The sequence below is a fragment of the Eriocheir sinensis genome, unplaced genomic scaffold (assembly GCF_024679095.1).
Source record: "Eriocheir sinensis breed Jianghai 21 unplaced genomic scaffold, ASM2467909v1 Scaffold7, whole genome shotgun sequence".
Lineage (NCBI taxonomy): Eukaryota > Metazoa > Arthropoda > Malacostraca > Decapoda > Varunidae > Eriocheir > Eriocheir sinensis.
This window is the reverse complement of record NW_026112053.1, coordinates 1,739,696-1,763,996: the sequence shown is the minus strand read 5'-3', so window position 1 is coordinate 1,763,996 and position 24,301 is coordinate 1,739,696. Positions and strand designations below refer to the sequence as shown.

Genomic DNA, 24,301 nt, shown 5'->3' with positions numbered 1-24,301 from the left:
ACTTACATTAGCTGAACCCACACTGTTTTGTATATAGAACGAACTTACATCAGCTGAACTCACACTGTTTTGTTTATAGAACGAACTTACATTAGCTGAACTCACACTGTTTTGTATATAGAACGAACTTACATTAGCTGAACTCACACTGTTTTGTATATAGAACGAACTTACATTAGCTGAACTCACACTGTTTTGTATATAGAACGAACTTACATTAGCTGAACTCACACTGTTTTGTAGGATAGGCGGTGGCCGAAATGGTAGCGTACTGGGCCCACATTCACCGCGTGATGGACGACGCGGGTTCGAATCCCCACGCTACCACTCGGATTTTTCAGTCACCGCCGAGTGGCTTAAAACTACCCACATGCTGTCCTGAAGACCACCCATCAACCCGGACTCTAGAGGAAGCCGTCCAAGCGAATCAAGAACGAGTTCCGGGGGGCAGCATGAGCCAATGCAAGATGGCGCCACTATAAACACTCGCCTGCGCCAGAACGGGCTGGGCCGACCATCAGGCCCCACCTGGAAGAAGCCTTGGGCCGACCATCAGGCCCCACCAGGAAGATGCCTACCGGCGCAACAGGCAGCGACGTAAAAAAAAAAAAAAAAAAAAAAAAATATAGAACGAACTTACATTAGCTGAACTCACACTGTTTTGTATATAGAACGAACTTACATTAGCTGAACCCGCACTGTTTTGTATATAGAACGAACTTACATTAGCTGAACTCACACTGTTTTGATTATAGAACGAACTTACATTAGCTGAACTCGCACTGTTTTGTATATAGAACGAACTTACATTAGCTGAACTCACACTGTTTTGAATATAGAACGAACTTACATTAGCTGATCTCACACGGTTTTGAATATAGAACGAACTTACATTAGCTGAACCCACACTCCTGGAAGAAGCTAAAATTTTCTAAAGGCTACAATAAAATCAATATGACCGATGAAGATACGGCACGTCACAATGAGCAAACGTACTGTCTTCTCTGTAAATACGGGTTTTAAAAGGTAAAGGAGTAAAACATCATGACCATGAAAAATCAGGAAACAATTACATTGAAGCTTATTGTAATAGATGCAACCTTCAAATGAAAGAAATCACAAATTGCAGCGCACTCTCATTGCACATAATGCGGGTTACGACATGTCGTTAATCCCGCGTGAATTAACGCTACCTGACTTTGAAGATCAAACTAAGAAAAAAACATTCAGTTCACAAATACCATGAAGTCATCATAAATGACTTGAGATTTATTGATGCGTATGTCTTTATGTCTTGTTCACTCGCGGCTTTAGCGAACCAGTTCATCAGCAATGGGAACGAACCCATATGCACACAACAGATGTTGAAAGATGTGCCAACACCTGCGTTACCATTATTGATCAAGGGAAAGCAGGTTTTTTGTTATGACTATATGGATTCGATGGAACGACTTTCTGAGACACGTCTTCCATCCCGCGAAGATTTTTTCAATTCGCTTCAAGAAGCAGAACTTTCCGAAAGTGATTATAAACATGCTCAGAATGTTTGGAAAGTAGCTGGGTGTCAGAGCCTGATGGACGATTTGTTGCTTTATGTAAAAGTGGATGTTGGCCTTCTATGTGATGTCTTCCTAGAGTGGAGAGGTATTTTGAAAACCCAGTGGAGGTTGGATATTGTAAATTATGTTAGCCTACCAGGATTTGCCTATGACTTTTTTGTTAAAAACACAGCACGAATTAGAGATGCTTAGTAGCCCAGACATATATCATTGCATTCAAACAAATGTGCGTGAGGGCTACACAAGTGTTGTGCGTCGTTTTGTACGCATTAATAACATCTACACGAACCCTCAGTTTAATCCAAAATATGATAGAAACACTTTCCTTTCATATCTGACTTCAACAGTCTTTATCACACTGTAATGCAAGAGAAGTTACCATGTGGAGATACGAGAAAACTAGATGAGACATAAATGCACCGGTTTTTGAGCGGGAGGGGGGCTAGGTCAATCAAGCAACCGATGGCGATTTTGGATACCTCATTCAGTGCGATACTGAGGCTGTCTCACGTGAAGTCATTGAGAAAACGGATGACCTCCCACTGACCATCAGAAGACACAATATCATCAACCATCAGAAGACACAATATCATCAATAGAGATATATCGTCAGCCGCACACGAATGGTATGAAGAAGAAAACCGTCCAGTACCGTGTAAGAACATTGTCAAGGTTCCAGAGTTGGGTGCTGTAATCGGAAAGGATAAACAAACAAGATAAATGGTTAGACACCAGTTTACTTTAAGTAAAGTAAGAAAACCCCAAAACAGGCCTCACAACCTGAAGTCTCCGACAAGAAGGCTTCAGCACGCCGGACTCAGCAATGACCTGTTGCACGACTTCTTCCTCTTCGGGGCGTCTCGTCCTTTAAGTGGCAATGACGAGGCAGCAAAGCTTCGTCCTTGAAGTGGTGTACATGTGGTAGACGAGGGAGGCGCAGGAGGAGAAGGGGCGTCAGGTTCACGGCAGTCACGGGAGTCCAGGGCGTGGAGAGGGGAGAGGTAAGGCACCCAGAACGAGCCCACGGTATCTGAGTTAGCCCGAATGAGAGCAGGGCAGGAGCTATAGCAGAATCAAGTGTTCAGGGCGAGGCTCGGCCGCTGTCTGACGAGGAAGACGCGGGCGGCAACCAAGTCGCCTCCCATAGCGGGTTGAGAAGCCTTGGTGGTTCAGTCGACCAAGGCGTCGAACGGCGTCAGGCGAACGAGCAGCGGGAGTGAAGCAGGTGGTTCGCTGCGCCTCGGTAGTTGAACAGCTTCGAACGGCAAGATGCGGGCGGGCGGCAGGAGTGCCCCGGTCGTTCGGCCGCTAAGTTGGTAGTTGCCCTCACACAATCCCCCATACAAGAATCTAATCCAGGTAGATTCCACAAACAACTACCAAGTGGAAAGAAAAAAGAACATAAGCCAATAAACTAAAACAAGGAGGACACTGACGAGGAAACAAAGGAGGAGTGACTTATGCAGGTAGTCTACTCAATAAATCGGGCCCCCCCCACATCATCCTTCCCGGCCATATGGACGACACGGTACCTGTAGGCCGGTAGACCTAAGGCCCATCTCAACACCCGGACGATGTCCTGCTGAATCGTTAAAGTACAGCCAGGCGAGGTGGAGAATGCATCCCGGTCGTCCATAAGTGGTTCATCGAGGGGAAGTTCTGTGGAGCTGGTGTCAGGTGATGGCTCCTCCACTACGGGAACGGGGCTGACAAGAAGTCCTTCCGTAGCTGGTGGAGACAAGGGTCCAACGAGGTCGATGGCAACTAGGGAAAGTAGTTATGTAACGACAGGTAAGGGTTGGAGGGAGACAGGACGTACACGACCTCTCCCCGACATCCGTTGGCACTTATCACAGGAACGACAGTAAGCACGAATGTCTGCTCCTATACCTGGCCAGAAGAAATCTTGAAAGATCTTTATCTCCATCTTATGACGAGAGAAATGTCCGCCCAAGGGACTCTCATGGGCCGTGGAGAGTATGATTTGACGGGAAACCCTTGGCACAACTAGACAGTGTTGGCCTACCGTGTTAGAGAGAAGGTGAGGCACTTCCTGTAGAGAAGTCCGTTGCGATACAGGTACTGGAAGGAGGATCCGTTCCGTGCTTTGTCGACGTGTCCAGATGAGGCTTTCTGCCGTATCGCTGCTAAGGAGGCACAGGAGGCTTGAAGCTGCGCGAAGTCTTGAGGGGTTACTGAAGGAAGTAGAGGTTCGCGGAAGGACATCCGCTTGCGGATGAAGCCTCTTCAACCTACCAGCACGAGTGGTAACGGCGTGTACCTGGATGGCTGTAGGGGACGACGGAACAAGAGGAGTAGAAGTCCCTCGCGGCAACTTTGAAGATGAGGATGTTCTGGAAGACTCAGATTGAGGTTGAGAAGAGTCAGGGTCATGGGGATCCCTGACCCCATGGACGTTTCCGATGAGGGCCCCAACAGGCTTAATAGGAGCTCGTACCACCTCAGTCCAACCGGTGAAGTAGGGACAGCTTAAGTGGCACCTCACCACGGAAAACTTGTCCACTCGTCCTAGGTAGTCAGCAAGGGAGACCTTTGGACAACTCTCAACATCTACATCAGGTAGTAAGTCTTCAGAGACGATCACACAGGAACAGCCAGTATCCCTGATTATGTCGGAGCTCCAAGACCCGTTAATAGTGCCCGAAACAGAAAACTTCGGGATACTTTTGTCACTAAGGCAAAAGCCTGCCTGATATGATGGTTTAGCAGGTTCGACATCTTTGAAGGCGCGGGGATTCTTCGGGCAGCGCGGACGTAGATGGCCTTCCTCCCCGCATTGGTGACACCTCAGGGTTGCTGTACTAGGCTGGGCAGAAGTTTTGGCGGAGGCTCCCGGAGAGGACTCTGATTTCGTGGGCGAAGCAGCCTTAGAGGAGTCTCGGGAATTAGGAGATGAAGCTTTAGGGTAGGCATTACGGGATGTTTCGGCCGGCGCTCCTTGAAGAAGATCCTCAAATCTGGGGTGAGATTAGTGAGAAACTGATCCAGGAGCATAAACTCCCGGAGCTCTTCATAACTGCAGGGGACGTCAGAGGCTTCCAACCACGCCTGGAACAACCGAGTCAGGTGGATGGAGAACTGCTGGTAGTTTTCCCCAACTCTAATCCTGGCGTGGCGGAAGTCTTGGCGGTAGTTATCCGCCGTTTTGCTGAAGCCCGTAAGGAAAGCTTTCTTTAAAAGAGCGTAATCTTCAGTTATTTCAGCTGACAGGGAAGTATACAATTCAGTGGCCTTACCCGTGAGGAGACAACCCAACCTCGCAGCGTAGCTATCCTTGTCGATCCGAAGAAGTTCAGCCACCCTTTCAAAGCGGACGAGGTAGTTATTGATGTCCTCTCCCTCTTGGTAGGTGGGCAATTTCGATCCTCTCACGTTCTCGCAGGAAGGGGAAGCCGCTTTCCCCTGGGCGACAACACGGGCGAGTTCTATTTTTTTTTCCACGTGCATCTTGGCAAGTTGGAAATCTCTCTCGGCAGCCCGTTCTTCCCTCTCAGCTAGGAGACTCTTTTCTTCCCTCTCCCTCTCAGCCAGGAGACGCTTTTCTTCCCTCTCAGCCGCTCGTTCGTCCCCTCTCGATGGCTTGTTGCTGGACGACGTAGCGACCGAGATCCTCACCCTCCAGCCCCAAGGCTACAGCCTGAGCCTTAAATACCTCAAAGCTGGACATAGTTAATATGGACAACACAGCAATAAAGTATAACCCAACAGGCAATGACACCAATAAAGAACAAAAACCCAACAACAAAACAAAACCAAGAAAATGCAACACAGAACCAAAATAAACGAAGAAACAAGAAAAATGAGCAAAAAACACTGCAAAAAGGGTACTAAGGGGCGTAGAAGCCCACCCAATATTCAAACGAGTGATTGGATTGCAAGGTCAGCGCAAGGGCTGAAAGAGTGCTATGGCAGCACCTAAATAATCCCACCGTGGGCATGCAACAGCCCAAAAGAACGGTGAAGGATTAAGCACTCGCTTCCGGGCCGCAAGCAGCAAGTGGCGCGCAAAGGCGACTTAACAAGCCTACCCTTCCGATTAACAGTTGACCCAATCCTGGCGAGGTCGCCACATGTCAAGGTTCCAGAGTTGGGTGCTGTAATCGGAAGGGATAAACAAACAAGATAAATGGTTAGACACCAGTTTACTGTAAGTAAAGTAAGAAAACCCCAAAACAGGCCTCACAATCTGAAGTCTCCGACAAGAAGGCTTCAGCACGCCGGACTCAGCAATGACCTGTTGCACGACTTCTTCCTCTTCGGGGCGTCTCGTCCTTTAAGTGGCAATGACGAGGCAGCACAGCTTCGTCCTTGAAGTTGTGTAGATGTGGTAGACGAGGGAGGCGCAGGAGCGTCAGGTTCACGGCAGTCACGGGAGTCCAGGGCGTGGAGAGGGGAGAGGTAAGGCACCCAGAACGAGCCCACGGTATCTGAGTTAGCCCGAATGAGAGCAGGGCAGGAGCTATAGCAGAATCAAGTGTTCAGGGCGAGGCTCGGCCGCTGTCTGACGAGGAAGGCGCGGGCGGCAACCAAGTCGCCTCCCATAGCAGGTTGAGAAGCCTTGGTGGTTCAGTCGACCGAGGCGTCGAACGGCGTCAGGCGAACGAGCAGCGGGAGTGAAGCAGGTGGTTCGCTGCGCCTCGGTAGTTGAACAGCTTCGAACGGCAAGATGCGGGCGGGCGGCAGGAGTGCCCCGGTCGTTCGGCCGCTAAGTTGGTAGTTGCCCTCACAAACATAAAACTGATTGGAAAACATGTTGCTCAGGAGAAAATGCTGTTTGCTCTGACCCTCCTTAAACTGCTTATTCAACTAGGCCGGGTTGTTAAAAAGTGCATGCTATTTATATGTTTAAGCAAAAGCACTTTCTTGCGGACTTCATTCAGGATAACATAGAAGCCCGCAAAAATGCAACTTGCCCTATCAAGAAAACTGCAATCAAGTGTATTTCAAACAGCATTTTTGGTCGATTCCTGATGAACGCGGCCAAATATAGTGAAGACATAGATATTGTCACCAACCGCGAAAAGTTTTTGAAGCTGGTCCGAAGTTCTTACTTTAAACGTGTTGTACCCCTCAATGATGGTCATGTAGTTGTAGTTCGCCATAAGAAATATTCACAGGTGAATCATCCAAACTACATTGGCTACTACATCCTAGAGCTGTCCAAGCTGCGACTATATGATTTCTTTTACAGTATCATGAAGGCTCATTACGGGAATCGGGCGAAACTAGTGTATTGTGACACTGATTCCTTAATAACAGAAATTGAAACTCCTGATCTATTAACAGAGTACTCGCAGGAACCCTTTAAAAGCTATAAAGACACAAGTAACTTTAGCTCCTCACATTCTTTGTACAACACAGACAACAAAGGCAAGCTCGGATTTCTCAAGTCTGAAGTGAGGGAAAGAACCATCTCAGAATTTGTAGCTGTAAGACCAAAGTGCTACTCCATCCTCTTGGCAGACGATGACCGGTTGAGTTCAGCTAAGAGCGTTCCAAAGTTCATAAAGAAGAAAATTGCTCATCAGCGATACAAAGACGTCCTATTCCAGAAGCAAACATTTACCTTTGGCTATCAGGGATTCACAGTGCGCAATGGACGAATGACTACAGTAAAATATCCCAAGAGAGGGATATCTGTAGTTGAGGACAAAAGATACTACATTAGCACCTTGGAGTCACGGTCTTACTGTCATCCCGATAATTCTACAGGGGTAGAGGAGGAGGAGGAAGAGAAGGAGGCTGTAATCATAATTTGACCAAATTCCAATAAACATTGAGTTTGTTTGACTTGTTTATATGCCCTTTATCACAAAATGGATGAAAAAAAACAACAATAATTGTCTTAAAATTTATTCGATTTGTGGAAACATGTAGATAAAACGCTTTTATGTTTCGATCTGGCTCATATATAAAAAAAAAAAATGACGCGAAATGTGCGCGGCGGCGGTAGCAGCGGGCGCTGCGGCGACATCGTGCGACGACAGGATGCAACAGGATGCGACAGGATTGCGTGGGCTCGGGACGGGGCCGGGGGCGGGGCGTGTTATACAAACCACGATAAAGAAACTAGAAAATTATTTATGCTGAGAATAGCTTCATGGAATGTAATACACTTCAATATGAAAAAATCAATAAAGTCAATACTTACTTTTTATGAACAAGTGTTAAATGTTTGATGTCATACGGGCATTATAAACTTGCTGTAAGCGAATCTCATCACGTGTTCATCATTCCTCGAATATTCGGTCTTGGAAAACTCCATACATATTATTTCAAGAGTTTCTCTTACACCCAAGTGTTAAACATTGTAGGCAAAGTACATGGCATAAGCCCCGCACACATCGCTTCGCGTGCTTTGAAGTCGAAATACATATTTATATATGTATTTAAAATAATCAGAGTATAATTTGGGGTCGAGAGCATAACTATCTAAGAATACTATCATGTCCGGTTCATAGTAGAGACAAATCCAGTATCTCATTTCTCTTTTAGAATAACTTGGTAGCGTGAGAAATAAGAAGATAATGATACAATACACCTAGCAAAAACTTAAGTAATTTAGCGAGTCTTACGTTCAATGGCGATTTTTTATTTTATTTTCGGACTTTCATTAGAGAGTAAATTCATATTCCAGCCTGGTCATTAACCTAATGTCTTTAACCTTTTTCGTGATTATAATCTTGTGGTCATTCGAGCCCACGATCTTATCTTAACCCTTCAAGTACCCCCTCTCCCGTCACCCACCCTCCCTGCTGGCCACCCCCACTCCCGTCACCCTCCCGCTTCCGTACGCTAGCCCGAGAGGGGGGGTGGGGGGTGGGTGGGTAGGGGGGATTGAGGTGTGTGTGAAAGGTTAAAGAGATGGGGAGGAGGGAGAGGGGAGGGGGTCCAGATACCCTTACTTCCGTAACCCCCCCGCTGACCCCCCAACCCCCCCTTCCGACCCCCCCCCCCTTCCCCGCTGAGACAACCCCCACTTCCGTACATTTGTTACTTCTAACGCTGGTACGAACAAAATTAGTGAGGCTAGCCAGCATTCAGGCTGCTATAGTCCATCGACTTAACTTGAGCCCTGTGGCTTGGGCCGGGGAAACCTCCATTGTTTACAGTTCTAGCGATGACCAGCGCATGGCGATCTGTCTCACTGTTAGTCTGAACATTATTTATTTATGGAATATATATTCATAATACGACTGCATGATGAAACAGTACAGTCTGTTCATGCGTGTGGCGAGGACGTTGAGATCTCAGAAAGTTTCACGTATCTTGGTAGCGTAGTTCATAAAAACGGTGAGTCTGGCCAGGAAGTCTTACGGCGGATTGGTCTGGCCCACGGTGTTATGGACTCGCTTAACACGAGTATATGGCGTTGTCGATATCTGTGCAGAAGGACAAAGATCCGGATCTTCAAGTTTCTTTTGCTCCCTGTCTTACTCAACGGTTGTGAGACATGGACACTTAATAGGGACTTGGAGGCGGATTGCTGCCTGGTAATAAATGTCTACGCAGAATCATGGGATATCGCTGGAATGACTTTGTGTCAAACCGGCAACTACTCCGTGAGACTGATTCGACATATATTACCTCCATAGTCCGCCAACGCCAACTCCGGCTATACGGGCACCGCGGCACGTTTTTGGAAGCCGATCCTGCTCATCGGGTTGTCTCTGTAACAGACAATTCTGAGTAGAGGAGGCCAAGTGGACGCCCACGGAGCTCGTGGGTTGAGCCAGTCGATAGATCCTGCCGAGAGGTACTCAAGGTTGGAAAGGGGCTTGCATGGACCATCGCCCGGAGGGACCCCGGACTTGGCGTCGTTGGGTGGGCGAGGCGACGCCCCCCGGTATGCCCCCATTGATTGATTAATGATGTTATGAAAGACTTGGGGTCAGAGGGAAAGAAAACATCGCGTCCAAGGGCTCAAGTTAAAAATGATAGACAATAGATGTGCAATAGCCTTTTTATCATAATAATACAATAACATAAGAAAAGTTAGCATATAATAAGATATGCAGTAATATGAATCATAATAAAATTAATATTGCTGCATATCATTAAAATCCAATGTGAACAAATAGTACGTATTATTATAGTGATAAGTAGGTTATTTTTTGGTTACCTGCCGAGGGCCGCATTAAACTTCTTTGAGGGCCGCATGCGGCCCTCAAACAGTGGGTTGAGCACCCCTGATTTAGACCATTAGTGTGTGATTATTCAGTATGTTTGATCCTCTTCCATCTTTTATTCAAACTGCCTGTGACTGGTGGTTCAGTCACTGGTGCGGTGCAGTGCAATGATGTGAGTACATGACTGTTATGCTGCATAGTGCTGGTGCAAGCGTGTGCTCATTACCCTGCACAGGGGAGTAGAGCTCACTCTAAAATGGACTTCATTAATTAATTTTGTTCAATCCATTTATATAATCCATGTTTTAATGCTATTTGTATATGGCTGATCACTTTACAACCATTTTTTAACAAAGTAACCCAGTCCTGTAGTGAAGGACGCCTATAACATATTAAGACCTTCATGAATGTACACACCTGTCTTGGGAGTGATGCACCTTGCTGCGACCTTCAAGGCACAGACCTTCGTGCTTCCTATGGTTGGAGTAGGTAGGAAGACACCTACCGAACGGGCGCAAGCCACTCCCGGTGAGGTATATATGGGGAGTGAGGAGGGTGCTGAAGCCCTCCAAAGACCCTTCCCACTACCTCACTAACCGTTTCCCTATGGTCTCATGAACACCAGAGAGTAGTTCAGCATACTCTCTAAAGCCAGATCCTCTTCTATCTACACCACACTACATACACACAACACACACACCTTTTCCCAAAATTAAAAATTAAAAATGGCGTTGAACGACAGTGCCTCGGAGTCCCCGCCTGGAGGGGGGGACCACACATTCCCCCAGGGAGGACTCCCCTTCTGGCTGTCGACCTGAGAGGTGTCTTGATAACTCCTTGAGCCTTTTTTTTATCAATTTCTGCAACATTCGCGGCCCTCGTTCTAATTTTCATTCTGTGGAACACCATATCTACTCCTCTAAACCTCACCTTCTCTTCCTCACCGAAACACAGGTTTCTGAGGCTACTGACAGCAATCTCTACTGTGTTCCCTCCTACTATCTCTATCCTAAATTTCAGTTCAGAGCTAGATGTTGCGTCTACGGGCGCAACGACATCACTTGTTCTCGTGCCCACGACCTTGAGTCTTCTGAATTTTCCACCATCTGGCTAAGACTTCACTGTCTATTACTAAATACAGCTGTGCTCTTTATCTCTCACCTAACTCTACTGACTATGTAAAATTCTTTGACTATATTAACTCTAAAGTGGAGCACATTTTGACCCACTCTCCCTTCACTGAAATCTCCATCTTGGGAGATTTCAATGTTCACTACCAGCTTTGGCTTTCATCGTCTTTCACTGACCAGCCTGGTGAACAAGCCTACAACTTTGCTCTCTTCAACGATGTAGAGCAGTTGGTTCAGCACCCTACACGTATTCCCGACCGTCTTGGAGACCGGCCCAACATACGAGACCTCTTCCTAACTTCTAACCCTTGTGCTTACTCTGTCAAACTGTTCTCTCCGTTGGGCTCCTACGATCACAATCCTATTTATGTATCCTGTCCTTTCGCTCCTGTACATCCTCTGGACCCACCGAAGAGGCGATGCTTCTGGTGGGACGACCCGAGGATGTACTTTTCCGATTTCCCGTGGAATGATTATTGCTACCAGGAGAGAGACCCCTCTGCGTGTGCCTAGCGCATCACAGAGGTGATTGTCTCTGGAATGGAGGCATACATTCCACGTTCTTTTCCTACTCCTCATGCTCAAGCCCATCCCTATACTGTCCAAACTCCTTATGCAAGAGTTAACCAGCATCTTCACTCTTTCATCCCTCACGCTGGTAAACTCTGGAACAATCTTCCTTCATCTGTATTTCCTCCTGCCTACGAATTGAACTCTTTCAAGAGGAGGGTATAAGGACACCTCTCCTTCCGAAATTGACCTTTCTTTTTGGACATTCCTATGTACTCTATTATTGGGGGGGGGGGGGGGTAGATGCACCTTGCTGCCACGTTCAAGGCACAGACCATGAATGTACACACCTGTCTTGGGGGTGATGCACCTTGCTGCGACCTTCAAGGCACTTGTTTGGCTGTGCAGGAAATGTTATCTTGTCTGCTGGTGCTCATAAGTACTGGAAATTTTCATATTATGTTAGATAGAAACAATAGAAGATGCATCCCCTAAATGTGAATGGTAAGGAAGTGGGATTAAAAAAAATTATAGACACTGATTTGTTTTAATGAATAACATGAACATTATCCTGCTCAAAAAATCAACTTTTTAATATCTTACTATTAATTATAAAAAAAAATAGGCATATCATAGGAATGGCAAGCTTTCCTAGTATGTAAATGGTACTTCATCCTCCTTGACAGCAAAACGGTACTACATCCTCCTTGACAGCTAAATGGTACTACATCATCCTTGATAACAAAATGGTACTATATCCTCCTTGACAGCTAAATGGTAATATATCTTCCTTGACAGCAAAATGGTAATATATCCTCCTTGACAGCTAAATGGTAATATATCTTCCTTGACAGCTGAATGGTAATATATCCTCCTTGACAGTTAAATGGTAGTATATCCTCCTTGACAGCTAAATGGTAGTATATCATCCTTGACAGCTAAATGGTAGTATATCATCCTTGACAGCTAAATGGTAGTATATCATCCTTGACAGCTAAATGGTAATATATCTTCCTTGACAGCTAAATGGTTATAATATCCTCCTTGACAACTAATAGTCATGTATCGGATATCCGCATCCGCATCCACGGAACATCTGCATAATTTTTCACATCCGCATCCGCATTTTTGATAAATGAAACATCCGCATCTGCATTCGCATTTGTAATGAAATAAACATCCGCATCCGCATCCGCACCACACATAGAGGATGTTGCGGATATATTTTATTCATTACAAAGTCACAGACTTAGATATCACAATGCAGACTACATAGCACAGAGCTTGCACAGTTGAAGAAAATGAATTAATGCATGTTAATTTTCTACTAAAATTACACTTTCTATTAATTTCCTTTCAAATTTACAAAATCTAATGTGTCAATACGCAGAATCATGGGATATCGCTGGAATGACTGTGTCAAACCGGCGACTACTCCGTGAGACTAATTCGACATATATTACCTGCATAGTCCGTCAACGCCAACTCCGGCTATACGGGCACGTGGCACGTTTTCCGGAAGCTGATCCTGCTCATCGGGTTGTCTCTGTAAGAGACAATCCTGAGTGGAGGAGGCCAAGGGGACGCCCACGGAGTTCGTGGGTGGAGCAAGTCGATAAATCCTGCCGGGAGGTACTCGGGTTGGGAAGGGGGCCTGCATTGAGACTCGCCCGGAGGGACCTTCGGGCTTGGGCGTCGTAGGGTGGGCGAGGCGACGCCCCCCCTCCCCCCCGACGTATGCCCCCATTGATTGATTGATTGATAATGTGTCAAGAATTTTGCGGAAGGGCAGAAGAAAAGAGATAATTTTGCATAGTAACTATGTATTATATATGTATCATGTAAATTTGTAAAAGTATGTTCTGAACTGTGTAACTGTATGTACCATATGTAATATTGCGTAGGTATGAAGGGAAGCAGCCTGGCCGGCAGAGAGAGAGAGAGAGAGAGAGAGAGAGAGAGAGAGAGTTCCGCGCGTGACCCCGGATAGAGAGGTCGCACCGCTCCTGCTGCCCCCCGGGGAAGGGCAAGTCAGGTTAAGACCGGCAGCGTTTCGAGGCGCCCTGGGTGTAGTGGACCACGACCCCCTCCCCGCTCATCTCCTCGATCTCCAGCTGCATGTCGGACCCTTGTGCAGTGGCGTCGCGAGAGGGGGGGGTGCGGGTTGGGGGGCTTGGGGGACATATGTCCCCGGCCCAATACTTCGGGGGCACCAAAGTGAAGAAGATCAAAGTGGGGTCCCACAAGGTTCGGTATTAGGTCCACTTTTGTTTATTATTTATATCAATGACTTAGATACAGGAATTAGTAGTGATCTTAGTAAATGTGCAGATGATACCAAGATCGGAAGAGTAATTGAGTCGGATCGGGACGCTAGTATTCTCCAAGGTGAACTCAACAGATTGTATGACTGGGCGGATAAATGGCAGATGGAGTTCAATGTAGGGAAGTGCAGTATTCTGAGTGTAGGTAGGAACAACCCCTCACATAACTATTGCTTAAATGACACTCTCATTAGCAGGTCTGGGTGCGAGAGGGATTTAGGGGTTTTAGTGAGCTCTGATCTCCGTCCAAGGGCACAATGCATTCAAGCTAGAAATCGAGCTAATAGGGTACTGGGATTTATTTCAAGGAGGGTAAGCAACAGAACCCCCGAAGTCTTCCTCAAACTATATTTAGCATTAGTTAGACCTCATCTTGACTATGTGGTTCAGTTCTGGTCACCTTACTATAGAATGGATATCAAAATGTTAGAATCGGTGCAGAGGAGGATGACTAAGATGATTCAGTTACGAGAAGAACTCAACTCAAACAGTTAAACTTGCATTCTCTAGAAAGGCGAAGGTGCGTGGAGACATGATCGAGGTTTATAAATGGAAGAGGGCTTTAATAAGGGATACATTCAAGGTTTTTTTGTTAAAGAGAGAACCGGTAGACACGAGTAAATGGGTTTAAACTGGATAAATTCAGATTCACTAGGGACATAGGCAAAAATTGGTTTACTAACAGGGTGGTGGATGAGTGGAATAGGCTTAGCAGTCATGTGGTGAGTGCCAATACAATTGTCACATTCAAAAATAGACTAGATAAATTCATGGACAGCGATATTAGGTGGGGTTAGATACATGGGAGCTTAGGGTCAAAGGAGCTGCCTCGTACAGGCCTACCGGCCTCTTGTAGACTCCTGCGTTCTTATGTTCTTAACCAGATTTTTGTTCCGCATCCTGGTAACACACAACTCGTCATAAAGCATTAGAATTACAAAATGCAGTATTGTGTAACAAAAGCAGCTAGCATCTTGCAAGAGGTGAGTGGTTAGTGTGCAGGCCTTGCATTCACGGCGCCGTGGACAACGTCGGTCCGAATCCCCACGCTACCACCTGCATTTTTCAGTCACCGCCGAGTAGCCTAAGAATACCCACGTGCTCTCCAAAAGACCACCCATCAACCCGGACTCTAGAAGATACCGTCCAAGTACACACTGATAACACTGATTATGTTGTGTATATACTGTAACCTTCCGGATAGAGTCGTAATCAAAACACTTCTTACATAAATTGCAGGTCATGGGGAAATTAGCAATTATAAGCTACAATAAAGTGAAGACCTACATACGAGCGACAACATTTCGCTGTTGAGCAGGGAGAGGGGAAACGTGGAGCGGCTGCTGTGTGCCGAGAGGATGGGGGGACTCTATTGGGTAGGGGTCCAGGGGAGGTGGCGTGGAAGACGACAGGTAAGGGGAGAGGGCTAGGAGTGGATGGGCAACGGTGGGGAAGGCTCGGAAGGGAATGGTTGGGTAGGAGAGGGGTAGGGAGCCAGAAGCCAGGACTGATTGAAAGGATAAGAGGGTGAGAGGGCAGGACACGAGCGAAGGGTATAGCGAAGCAGGAGAGAATAAAAAAAAAAGAACCTAGATTAGCCTGTTTTCAAGGGAAAAAAAGACATGGCGCCAAAGTCTCAGCCCAAAAGCCAAGATCTAGTTAAAAAAGCCAAGGAGTGGCAACGCTGGTACGAACAAAATCAGTGAGGCTAGCCAGCCTTCAGGCTGCTATAGTCCATCGACTTAACTTGAGCCCTGTGGCTTGGGCCGGGGAAACCTCCATTGCTTACAGATTTAGCGATGACCAGCGCTCGGCGATCTGTCTCACTGTTAGTCTGTACGTTATCTATTTATGGAATATATATTCATAATACGACTGCATGATGAAACTGTATACAGTCTGTTCATGTGTGTGGCGAGGACGTTGAGATCTCAGAAAGTTTCACGTATCTTGGTAACGTAGTTCGTAACAGCGGTGAGTCTGGCCAGAAAGTCTTACGGCGGATTGGTCTGGCCCACGGTGTTATGGACTCGCTTAACACGAGTATATGGCGTTGTCGATACCCGTGCAGAAGGACAAAGATCCGGATCTTCAAGTCCATTGTGCTCCCTGTCTTACTCTACGGTTGTGAGACATGGACACTAAATGGGGACTTGGAGAGGCGGATTGATGCATTTGGTAATAAGTGTCTACGCAGAATCATGTGATATCGCTGGAATGACTTTGTGTCCAACCGGCGACTACTCCGTGAGACTTATTGCACCTACGTAGTCCGTCAACGCCAACTCCGGCTATACGGGCACGTGGCACGTTTTCCGGAAGCTGATCCTGCTCATCGGGTTGTCTCTGTAAGAGACAATCCTGAGTGGAGGAGGCCAAGGGGACGCCCACGGAGTTCGTGGATTGAGCAAGTCGATATATCCTGCCGGGAGGTACTCGGGTTGGGAAGGGGGCCTGCATGGAGACTCGCCCGGAGGGACTCCCGGGCTTGGCGTCGTAGGGTGGGCGAGGCGACGCGCCCCCCGGCGTATGCCCCCATTTATTGATTGATGATGTTATGAAAGGCTTGGGGTCAGAGGGAAAGAAAACATCGCGTCCAAGGGCTCAAGTTAAAATTGATAGACTATAGATGTGCAATAGCCTTTTTATCATAATAATACAATAACATAAGAATCATAATATAATTAATATTGCTGCATATCATTAAAATTAAATGTGAACAAATAGTACGTATTATGATAGTGATAAGTAGGTTATTTTTTGGTTACTTGTCGAGGGCCGCATCAAACAGTGGGTTGAGCACCCCTGATTTAGACCATTAGTGTGTGATTATTCAGTATGTATGATCCTCTTCCATCGTTTATTCAAACTGCCTGTGACTGGTGGTTCAGTCACTGGTGCGGTGCAGTGCAATGATGTGAGTATATGACTGTTATGCTGCATAGTGCTGGTGCAAGCATGTGGTCACTACCCTGCACAGGGGAGTAGAGCTCACTCTAAAATGGACTTCATTAATTAATTTTGTTCAATCCATTTATATAATCCATGTTTTAATGCTATTTGTATATGGCTGATCACTTTACAACCATTTTTTAACAAAGTAACCCAGTCCTGTAGTGAGGGACGCCTGTAACATATTAAGACCTTCATGAATGTACACAGCTGTCTTAGGGGTGATGCACCTTGCTACCACCTTCAAGGCACAGACCTTCATGAATGTACACACCTGTCTTGGGGGTAATGCACCTTGCTGCCACCTTCAAGGCACAGACCTTCGTGTTTCCTATGGTTGGAGTAGATAGGAAGACACCTACCGAACGGGCGCAGGCCACTCCCGGTGATGTATATATGGGGAGTGAGGAGGGTGCTGAAGCCCTCCAAAGACCCTTCCCATTACCTCACTAACCGTTTCCCTATGGCCTCATGAACACCAGAGAGTAGTTCAGCATGCTCTCTAAAGCCAGATCCTCTTCTATCCACACCACACTATAGTCTATTCATCTGGGCAAGGCCACTCACGGTAGCTTAGTCCCAGTGACTCCACTTCCCCCTTCTGGCTGGGTAGCTCCGAGTTGGATGATGTAACCTACTTGTCGTGTTAAATAGTCAACATAAAATGGTAAGTAGTAATAATAAAATGTTAAGTAGTTAACATAAAATACATATCCAACATAAACTGCTAAATTATGTTCAAGCGCTGCCCAAGGTGATTTAATTACAGTTTACATGATGGAGGAAAGAAAAATCTTGAACATGATATGTATTTTATGATATGTATTTTATGTTGACTACTTTACATTTTAATATCACTACTTACCATTTTATGTTGACTACTTAACATAAGTAGGTTACATCATCCGACTCGGAGCTACCCACCCAAAAGGGGGAAGTGGAGTCGCTACCGTGAGTGGCCTTGCCCAAATGAATAGACTATACATACACACAACACACACAACTTTTCCCAAAATTAAAAATTAAAAATGGCTTTCAACGACAGTGCCTCGGAGTCCCCGCCTGGGGGGGGGACCACAAATTCCCCCAGGGAGGACTCCCCTTCCGGCTGTCGACCTGAGAGGTGTCTTGATAACTCTTCGAGCCATTTTTTTATCAATTTTTGTAACATTCGCGGTCTTCGTTCTAATTTTCATTCTGTGAAACACCATCTCTCCCCCTCTAAACCTCACCTTCTCTTCCTCACCGAAACACAGGTTTCTGAGGCCACTGACAGCAATCTCTACTCTGTTCCCTCCTGCTATCTCTATCCTAAATTTCAGTACAAAGCTAGATGTTGCGTCTACGTGCGCAACGACATCATTTGTTCTCGTGCCCACGACCTTGCGTCTTCTGAATTTTCCACCATTTGGCTAAGACTTCACTGTCTATTACTAAATACATCTGTGCTGTTTATCTCTCACCTAACTCTACTGACTATGTAAAATTCTTTGACTATAGGAACTCTAAAGTGGAGCACATCTTGACCCAATCTCCCTTAGCTGAAATCTCCATCTTGGGAGATTTCAATGTACACACACTCAAAAAACTATCGCTACAGTGGGGTCCGACGAATTTCACACTGAGCAACCCGGTAATCTCGGCAGGGTTGGTAAGAGTGCGATCACCCCCACCACCTCAGCTCTGCTGGGGGGAGCAGGACAGGACCCCGTAAGGGAGGGATAGAGAGGAAGGGAAACACCGAGATACCACATATGACCATAATATTAACGGAGTGATTTGAGTGCCACTTGTTTAAACTTTATATTCACAAATTATTAGACAATAATGCTCATATGATATACGTAACAGCGGTGGGTATAAGTATTCTCCCATGTCAAAGACAAAAACAACCATCATCGTATGTCAGATATAGTTCAGTTCATAATGTGCCATCCTGGAACTAATGCTTCCACTGAACGTGTCTTTTCTTGAATGAACAAGTTGTGGGCATCTGAAAAAAAAACTTAACTTCATTGCAACGCTAAAAGCATTGCTGGTAAGAAAGATAAAAGTTTAAACAGGTTGTTTCAATCTACTCCTGGGCTACCCTTCTATCTTGTGCTGCCTCATTGCCTAATAAAAAGTAGGATCTTTGCGCGCTTTTTAAGTTAACGAATAAGGAAATTGCCGTTGGCGTTTTGAATTGCCGAAATTAGCCGTGTCTGGAGAAGAGTAATCTATTAAATAGCTTGCATGCAGGAGTTAATTTGTCTAACATGTTGGTATAATGACTCGCTGAGAATTATTAGAAAATTAATCTTATTGGGTGCATTCCATGATTGTTTCGAGACAAGCGAATACCGTGACTCGGGTAGTGCATGCTATACTAGTAAAACCAATGCCAACGTTATCTTAACATTTGGATGATAAGTCAAGTTTATTATCCACTATAAATCTATCATAAGGGTTAGCTAAGTTTTACGTAACCTCCTAGGCTCAGTGGAGCCGTATGTGGCGATCAGTCAGTGGGATTCACTCTGATATCCGAATCCTGAGTGACTCATCACCGCAAGGTGTTAATCATATTGTATCCTAAATGAATTAAATTTTAACCCTTCACTTGTGTGTGAGGTGTTAAAGCATAATTTCATCACCCCAAACACTACAATATTATAGCTACATAAAACACAGATCAATTCACTTTGACTAAGACTCCACCTGTGTGTTTCATGAAGCGTTACTGTGCCAGCTCAAATTCTACTGCTTCATTTACGAGTCCCGCTCTCTTGGTTCTGGCAAGTGAACCCACACCCAACACACGCAGTGATACCAACATGAGTAGCCTATTCTCAATGGCTTCGTCCTTGGTGTCAGTGTGTATCGTGCTGAATGTGTAACGATAGTTTTTTGAGTGTGTGTACACCACCAGCTTTGGCTTTCATCGTCTTTCACTGACCAGCCTGGTGAACAAGCCTACAATTTTGCTCTCCTCAGCGATCTAGAGCGGTTGGTTCAGCACCCTACACGTATTCCTGACCGTCTTTCAGACCGGCCCAACATACTACTATCCATATCAGACCCTATGACATACCGTTTTTCGCAAATATCTTTCAAACGAAGACTCTGATCAGCATGGGACTTTGGCACAGATTGTTTCACACACTCCGCTAATTTTTGACGCTATTGTGCAATGCCAGATGCGGTTAATTATGGCGTTTACTTCTGACTGTGATGGCAAAACCTGCGTGAGCCACTTACACATTCGAACAGGTGAGGCGTGACGTATTTGTGACGTGTATCCACCACCTACCTCCACCCCTGGCTTCCCCTACTCCCATCCCTCCCTTTCCCTCCCTCCTCCTTCTCCCCAGCACTCTTTCCCCCCGCCCTCTTTCACCCCCATACCTCCCCCCCCTTCTCTCTCTCTCTCTCTCTCTCTCTCTCTCTCTCTCTCTCAGTGTACATGCGATGTGAAGCGTTGCACACACATGACTTGTCTATAATGGCGGATAACTCGAAAGTATATGCTAAGTATGGTCTGGTGTTTTATGCACACGACCCTGATTCCTGTTCCAGCGTAACTGAATGTTGCTTAAGTGCTGTGTGAGGTTTGTTTGGCAATTGTACACCCATTGAAAGTTGTACGAGTATATGACCCTCCTTCCCACAGGTTACGTTGAGCGTATGATGGGATGAAGCACGTAGCTGACGCTTGATTATTTATAGAAAATCGCGTAAGAGACGGAAAGGAATAACGGTGGAATTGATGCGGGAATTCATTGCAGAGTAAAAACGTGAAACGAAATCGGAGAAATATATGAATAATTTATTCTGGTGTTAGGAAAAGACTGCCATACGCTGTGTTCATGTAGATATGTTAAAAAGTCATAGCAAATAAAAATAGATAGCGAGTATATGATGGGTGGATTAATAATGTAAATAACTGACCACATAGTGTTACTTCAACATTCATCACCATTGACAAACAGGTCATCCTCGTCATCACTGTTGATGCTGATGCAGACGGGATATAATTTATATTTATCTGCCATTAATTGAAGTCATACGTGTGCATGGATTCATATCTCGTGTACAGCACAAGTGTTTGTGAGAGAGAGAGAGAGAGAGGGTGGGGTGGGGGGGGGAGGTATGGGGGAGAAAGAGGGCGGAGGGAGAGAGTGCGGGGGAGAAGACTGACATTAAAATTAAAATACTACGGTATTTCAGGAACTATTCTTCACTGGATCACTACATTTCTTACTAACCGGACTCAACGTGTTCTTCTTGAAGGATCTTCATCTGACACTGTCCCTGTTTCTTCAGGTGTCCCACAAGGCACCGTTCTAGGCCCCCCTTCTTTTCCTCCTGTACATTAACGATCTTCCACTGTCAACGCCTAACTCTTCCACTAGACTATTTGCCGACGATAGTTTACTGTTTAGAGCAGTAAAGACTACTAACGACTGCAGACTACTACAAAACGACTTGGACGCCCTCGAGCGGTGGGAACGCACCTGGCAGATGCACTTCCGACCAGACAAATGCATACTTTTAAGATTCACCAGAGCGCACAACCCCCTCCATCACACCTACACTGTCCACAATTCAAATTTAGAATCAGTTCACACACACAAGTACCTTGGCATCCATCTCTCAACTAACTTGAAATTCAACACCCACAGAGACCATACCAGTACCACAGCCAGCAGAACACTGGGGTTCCTGAGGAGGAATTTACATAACTGCACACCTGACATTAAACACATAACTTATGACACACTTGTGAGATCAACACTGGAATACTGCTCCACGGTGTGGGATCCTTACATATACAGAAACATTGATAGGTTAGAACAAATCAACACCAAGGTGGCTAGGTTCATTACAAACAATTCCACTCGAACGTCTGGCATCACAACACGGATCAAACAACAGATAAACATGGACCCTCTTCACATACGCAGACAAGCACACAGACTTACACTTATGTACAAGATCACAAACACTCACATTGACATTGACCCACAAACATACCTACACAAGGCAAACAGTCAACGTACTCGTAACACAGATCCATAAATACCAAACATATCACACTGACGCATACAAGCACTCATACTTTCCACGCACCATACGTGACTGGAACAACCTCCCTCAACAGATTTTAGACTCCGGTACAATAGACTCATTCAAAAAACAAATACATACTCACTTGTCACCACAACACACCAACACTAACAATTACACTTGATTCACTTCTCTCCCCTGCACACTCGGCTCCCCCGTCCCTCCAACAGCCAACAAATATGCGTGTTATGCACCATACGGGTGCCCTGCGCATCATTAATCCAGAGCCAGATCCAGGAGTAGGGAGGGAAAGGGGGGGATGGGAGTAGGGGAAGCAAGGGGTGGAGGTAGGTGGTGGATACACGTCACAAATACGTCACGCCTCACCTGTTCGAATGTGTAAGTGGCTCACGCAGGTTTTGCCATCACAGTCAGAAGTAAACGCCATAATTAACCGCATCTGGCATTGCACAATAGCGTAGAAAATTAGCGGAGTGTGTGAAACAAACTGTGCCTAAGTCCCATGCTGATCCGAGTCTTCGTTTGAAAGATATTTGCGAAAAACGGTGTGTCATAGGGTCTGATATGGACAGTAGACCTCTTCCTTACTTCTAACCCTTGTCAAACTGTTCTCTCCGTTGGGCTCCTCCGTTCACAATCCTATATCTGTATCCTGTCCTTTCGCTCTGGACCCACCGAAGAGGCGATGCTTCTGGCATTTTGCTTCAGCTCGGTGGGACGACCCGAGGATGTACTTTTCCGATTTCCCGTGGAATAATTATTGCCTCCAGGAGAGAGACCCCTCTGTGTGTGCCCAGCGCATCACAGAGGTGATTGTCTCTGGAATGGAGGCATACATTCCATGTTCTTTCTCTACTCTTCATGCTAAAAAGGGTTGGTTTCATGATGCTTGTTCTCGTGCTATTAAAGATAGAGAGGCAGCGCATAAAAGGTACCAGAGCCTTCGCACTCCTAACCATAATCTTTATATTTCTGCCCGGAATCGTGCCAAATCTATTCTCCGACTTACCAAAAACTCTTTCATCAATAGAAAATGCCAAAACCTTGCTTTCTCTAATTCTTCCCGTGACTCCTGGCATCTAGCCAAAAATAAGTCCTCCAATTTCACTTCTTCTTCTTTCCCTCCTCTCCTTGACCCTGACGGCAGCACCGCCGTCTCATCTATCTCTAAGGCTGAACTCTTCGCTCAAACTCTCTAAGAACTGCACCCTGGACGATTCTGGGCATATTCCTCCTACTCATCCCCCCTCTGACTTCTTTATACATATTATTAAGATTCTTCCTAATGATGTTTTCTATGCCCTATCTGGCCTCAACTCTCAGAAGGCTTATGGACCTGATAAGAGTGCCTTCTATTGTCTTTAAAAAATGTGCTTCTGTGTTGCCACCCTGCCTGGTCAAACTCTTTCGCCTCTGCCTATCAACATCTACCTTTCCTTCCTGCTGAAAGTACGCCTTCGCACAGCCTGTGCCTAAGAAGGGTGACCGTTCAAATCCCTCAAACTACCGTCCTATAGCTTTACTTTCTTGTCTATCTAAAGTTTTTGAATCAATCATTAACCAGAAGATTCAAAAGCACCTTTCCACTTCTAACCTTCTATCTGATCGCAAGTATGGGTTCAGCAAGTGGCAATCTACTGTCGATCTTCTTGATCTCTTAAATAACTCTTGGTCATCCTCTCTTTGCCGTTTCGTTGAAACTTTATCTGTTGCGCTAGACATACCGAAAGCCTTCCATAGAGTCTGGCACAAGTTTTTGCTTTCTAAACTGCCCTCTTTCGGATTATATCCCTCTCTCTGTTCCTTTATCTCCAGTTTCCTCTCGGGCCGTTCTATCTCTGCGGTGGTAGACGGTCACTGTTCTTCCCCTAAACCTATTAACAGTGGTGTTCCACAGGGCTCTGTCCTATCACCCACTCTCTTCCTGTTATTTATGAATGATCTTCTTTCCATAACAAACTGTCCTGTCCACTCATACGCCGACGATTCCACTCTGCATTATTCAACTTCTTTCAATAGAAGACCATCCCAACAGGAAGTACATGACTCCAGACTGGAGGCTGCAGAACGCTTAACCTCAGACCTTGCTATCATTTCCGATTGGGGTAGAAGGAACCTTGTGTCCTTCAATGCCTCAAAAACTCAATTTCTCCACCTATCAACTCGACACAATCTTCCAAACACCTATCCCCTATTCTTCGACAACACTCAGCTGTCACCTTCTTCAACACTAAATATCCTCGGTCTATCCTTAACTCAAAATCTTAACTGGAAACTTCACATCTCCTCTCTCACTAAATCAGCTTCCTCGAGGTTGGGCGTTCTGTATCGTCTCCGCCAGTTCTTCTCCCCCGCACAGTTGCTATCCATATACAGGGGCCTTGTCCGCCCTCGTATGGAGTATGCATCTCACGTGTGGGGGGCTCCACTCACACAGCTCTATTGGACAGAGTGGAGTCTAAGGCTCTTCGTCTCATCAGCTCTCCTCCTCTTACTGATAGTCTTCTACCTCTTAAATTCCGTCGCGATGTTGCCTCTCTTTCTATCTTCTATCGATATTTTCACGCTGACTGCTCTTCTGAACTTGCTAACTGCATGCCTCCCCC

General features: G+C 45.9%; 1 protein-coding gene and 1 long non-coding RNA gene across 2 annotated transcripts in view; both read left to right on the top strand.

Annotated features, from left to right (window-relative positions):
- LOC126993958 (uncharacterized) overlaps positions 1 to 24,301 on the top strand; it is a 31,911-nt gene that overhangs the window by 4,969 nt on the left and 2,641 nt on the right. The window lies entirely within an intron of this gene.
- On the top strand, positions 2,285 to 7,359 carry LOC126993956 (uncharacterized). The gene is made up of 2 exons (XM_050853183.1): positions 2,285 to 2,709; positions 6,128 to 7,359. Exon 2 carries the CDS (start codon positions 6,422 to 6,424, stop codon positions 7,337 to 7,339), a length of 918 nt encoding a protein of 305 aa, XP_050709140.1. The 5' UTR covers positions 2,285 to 2,709; positions 6,128 to 6,421; the 3' UTR covers positions 7,340 to 7,359.

Excerpts from the sequence above, each read along its gene's own strand:
- LOC126993956 (XM_050853183.1), top strand. The coding sequence starts at position 6,422 with ATGTTTAAGCAAAAGCACTTTCTTGCGGACTTCATTCAGGATAACATA.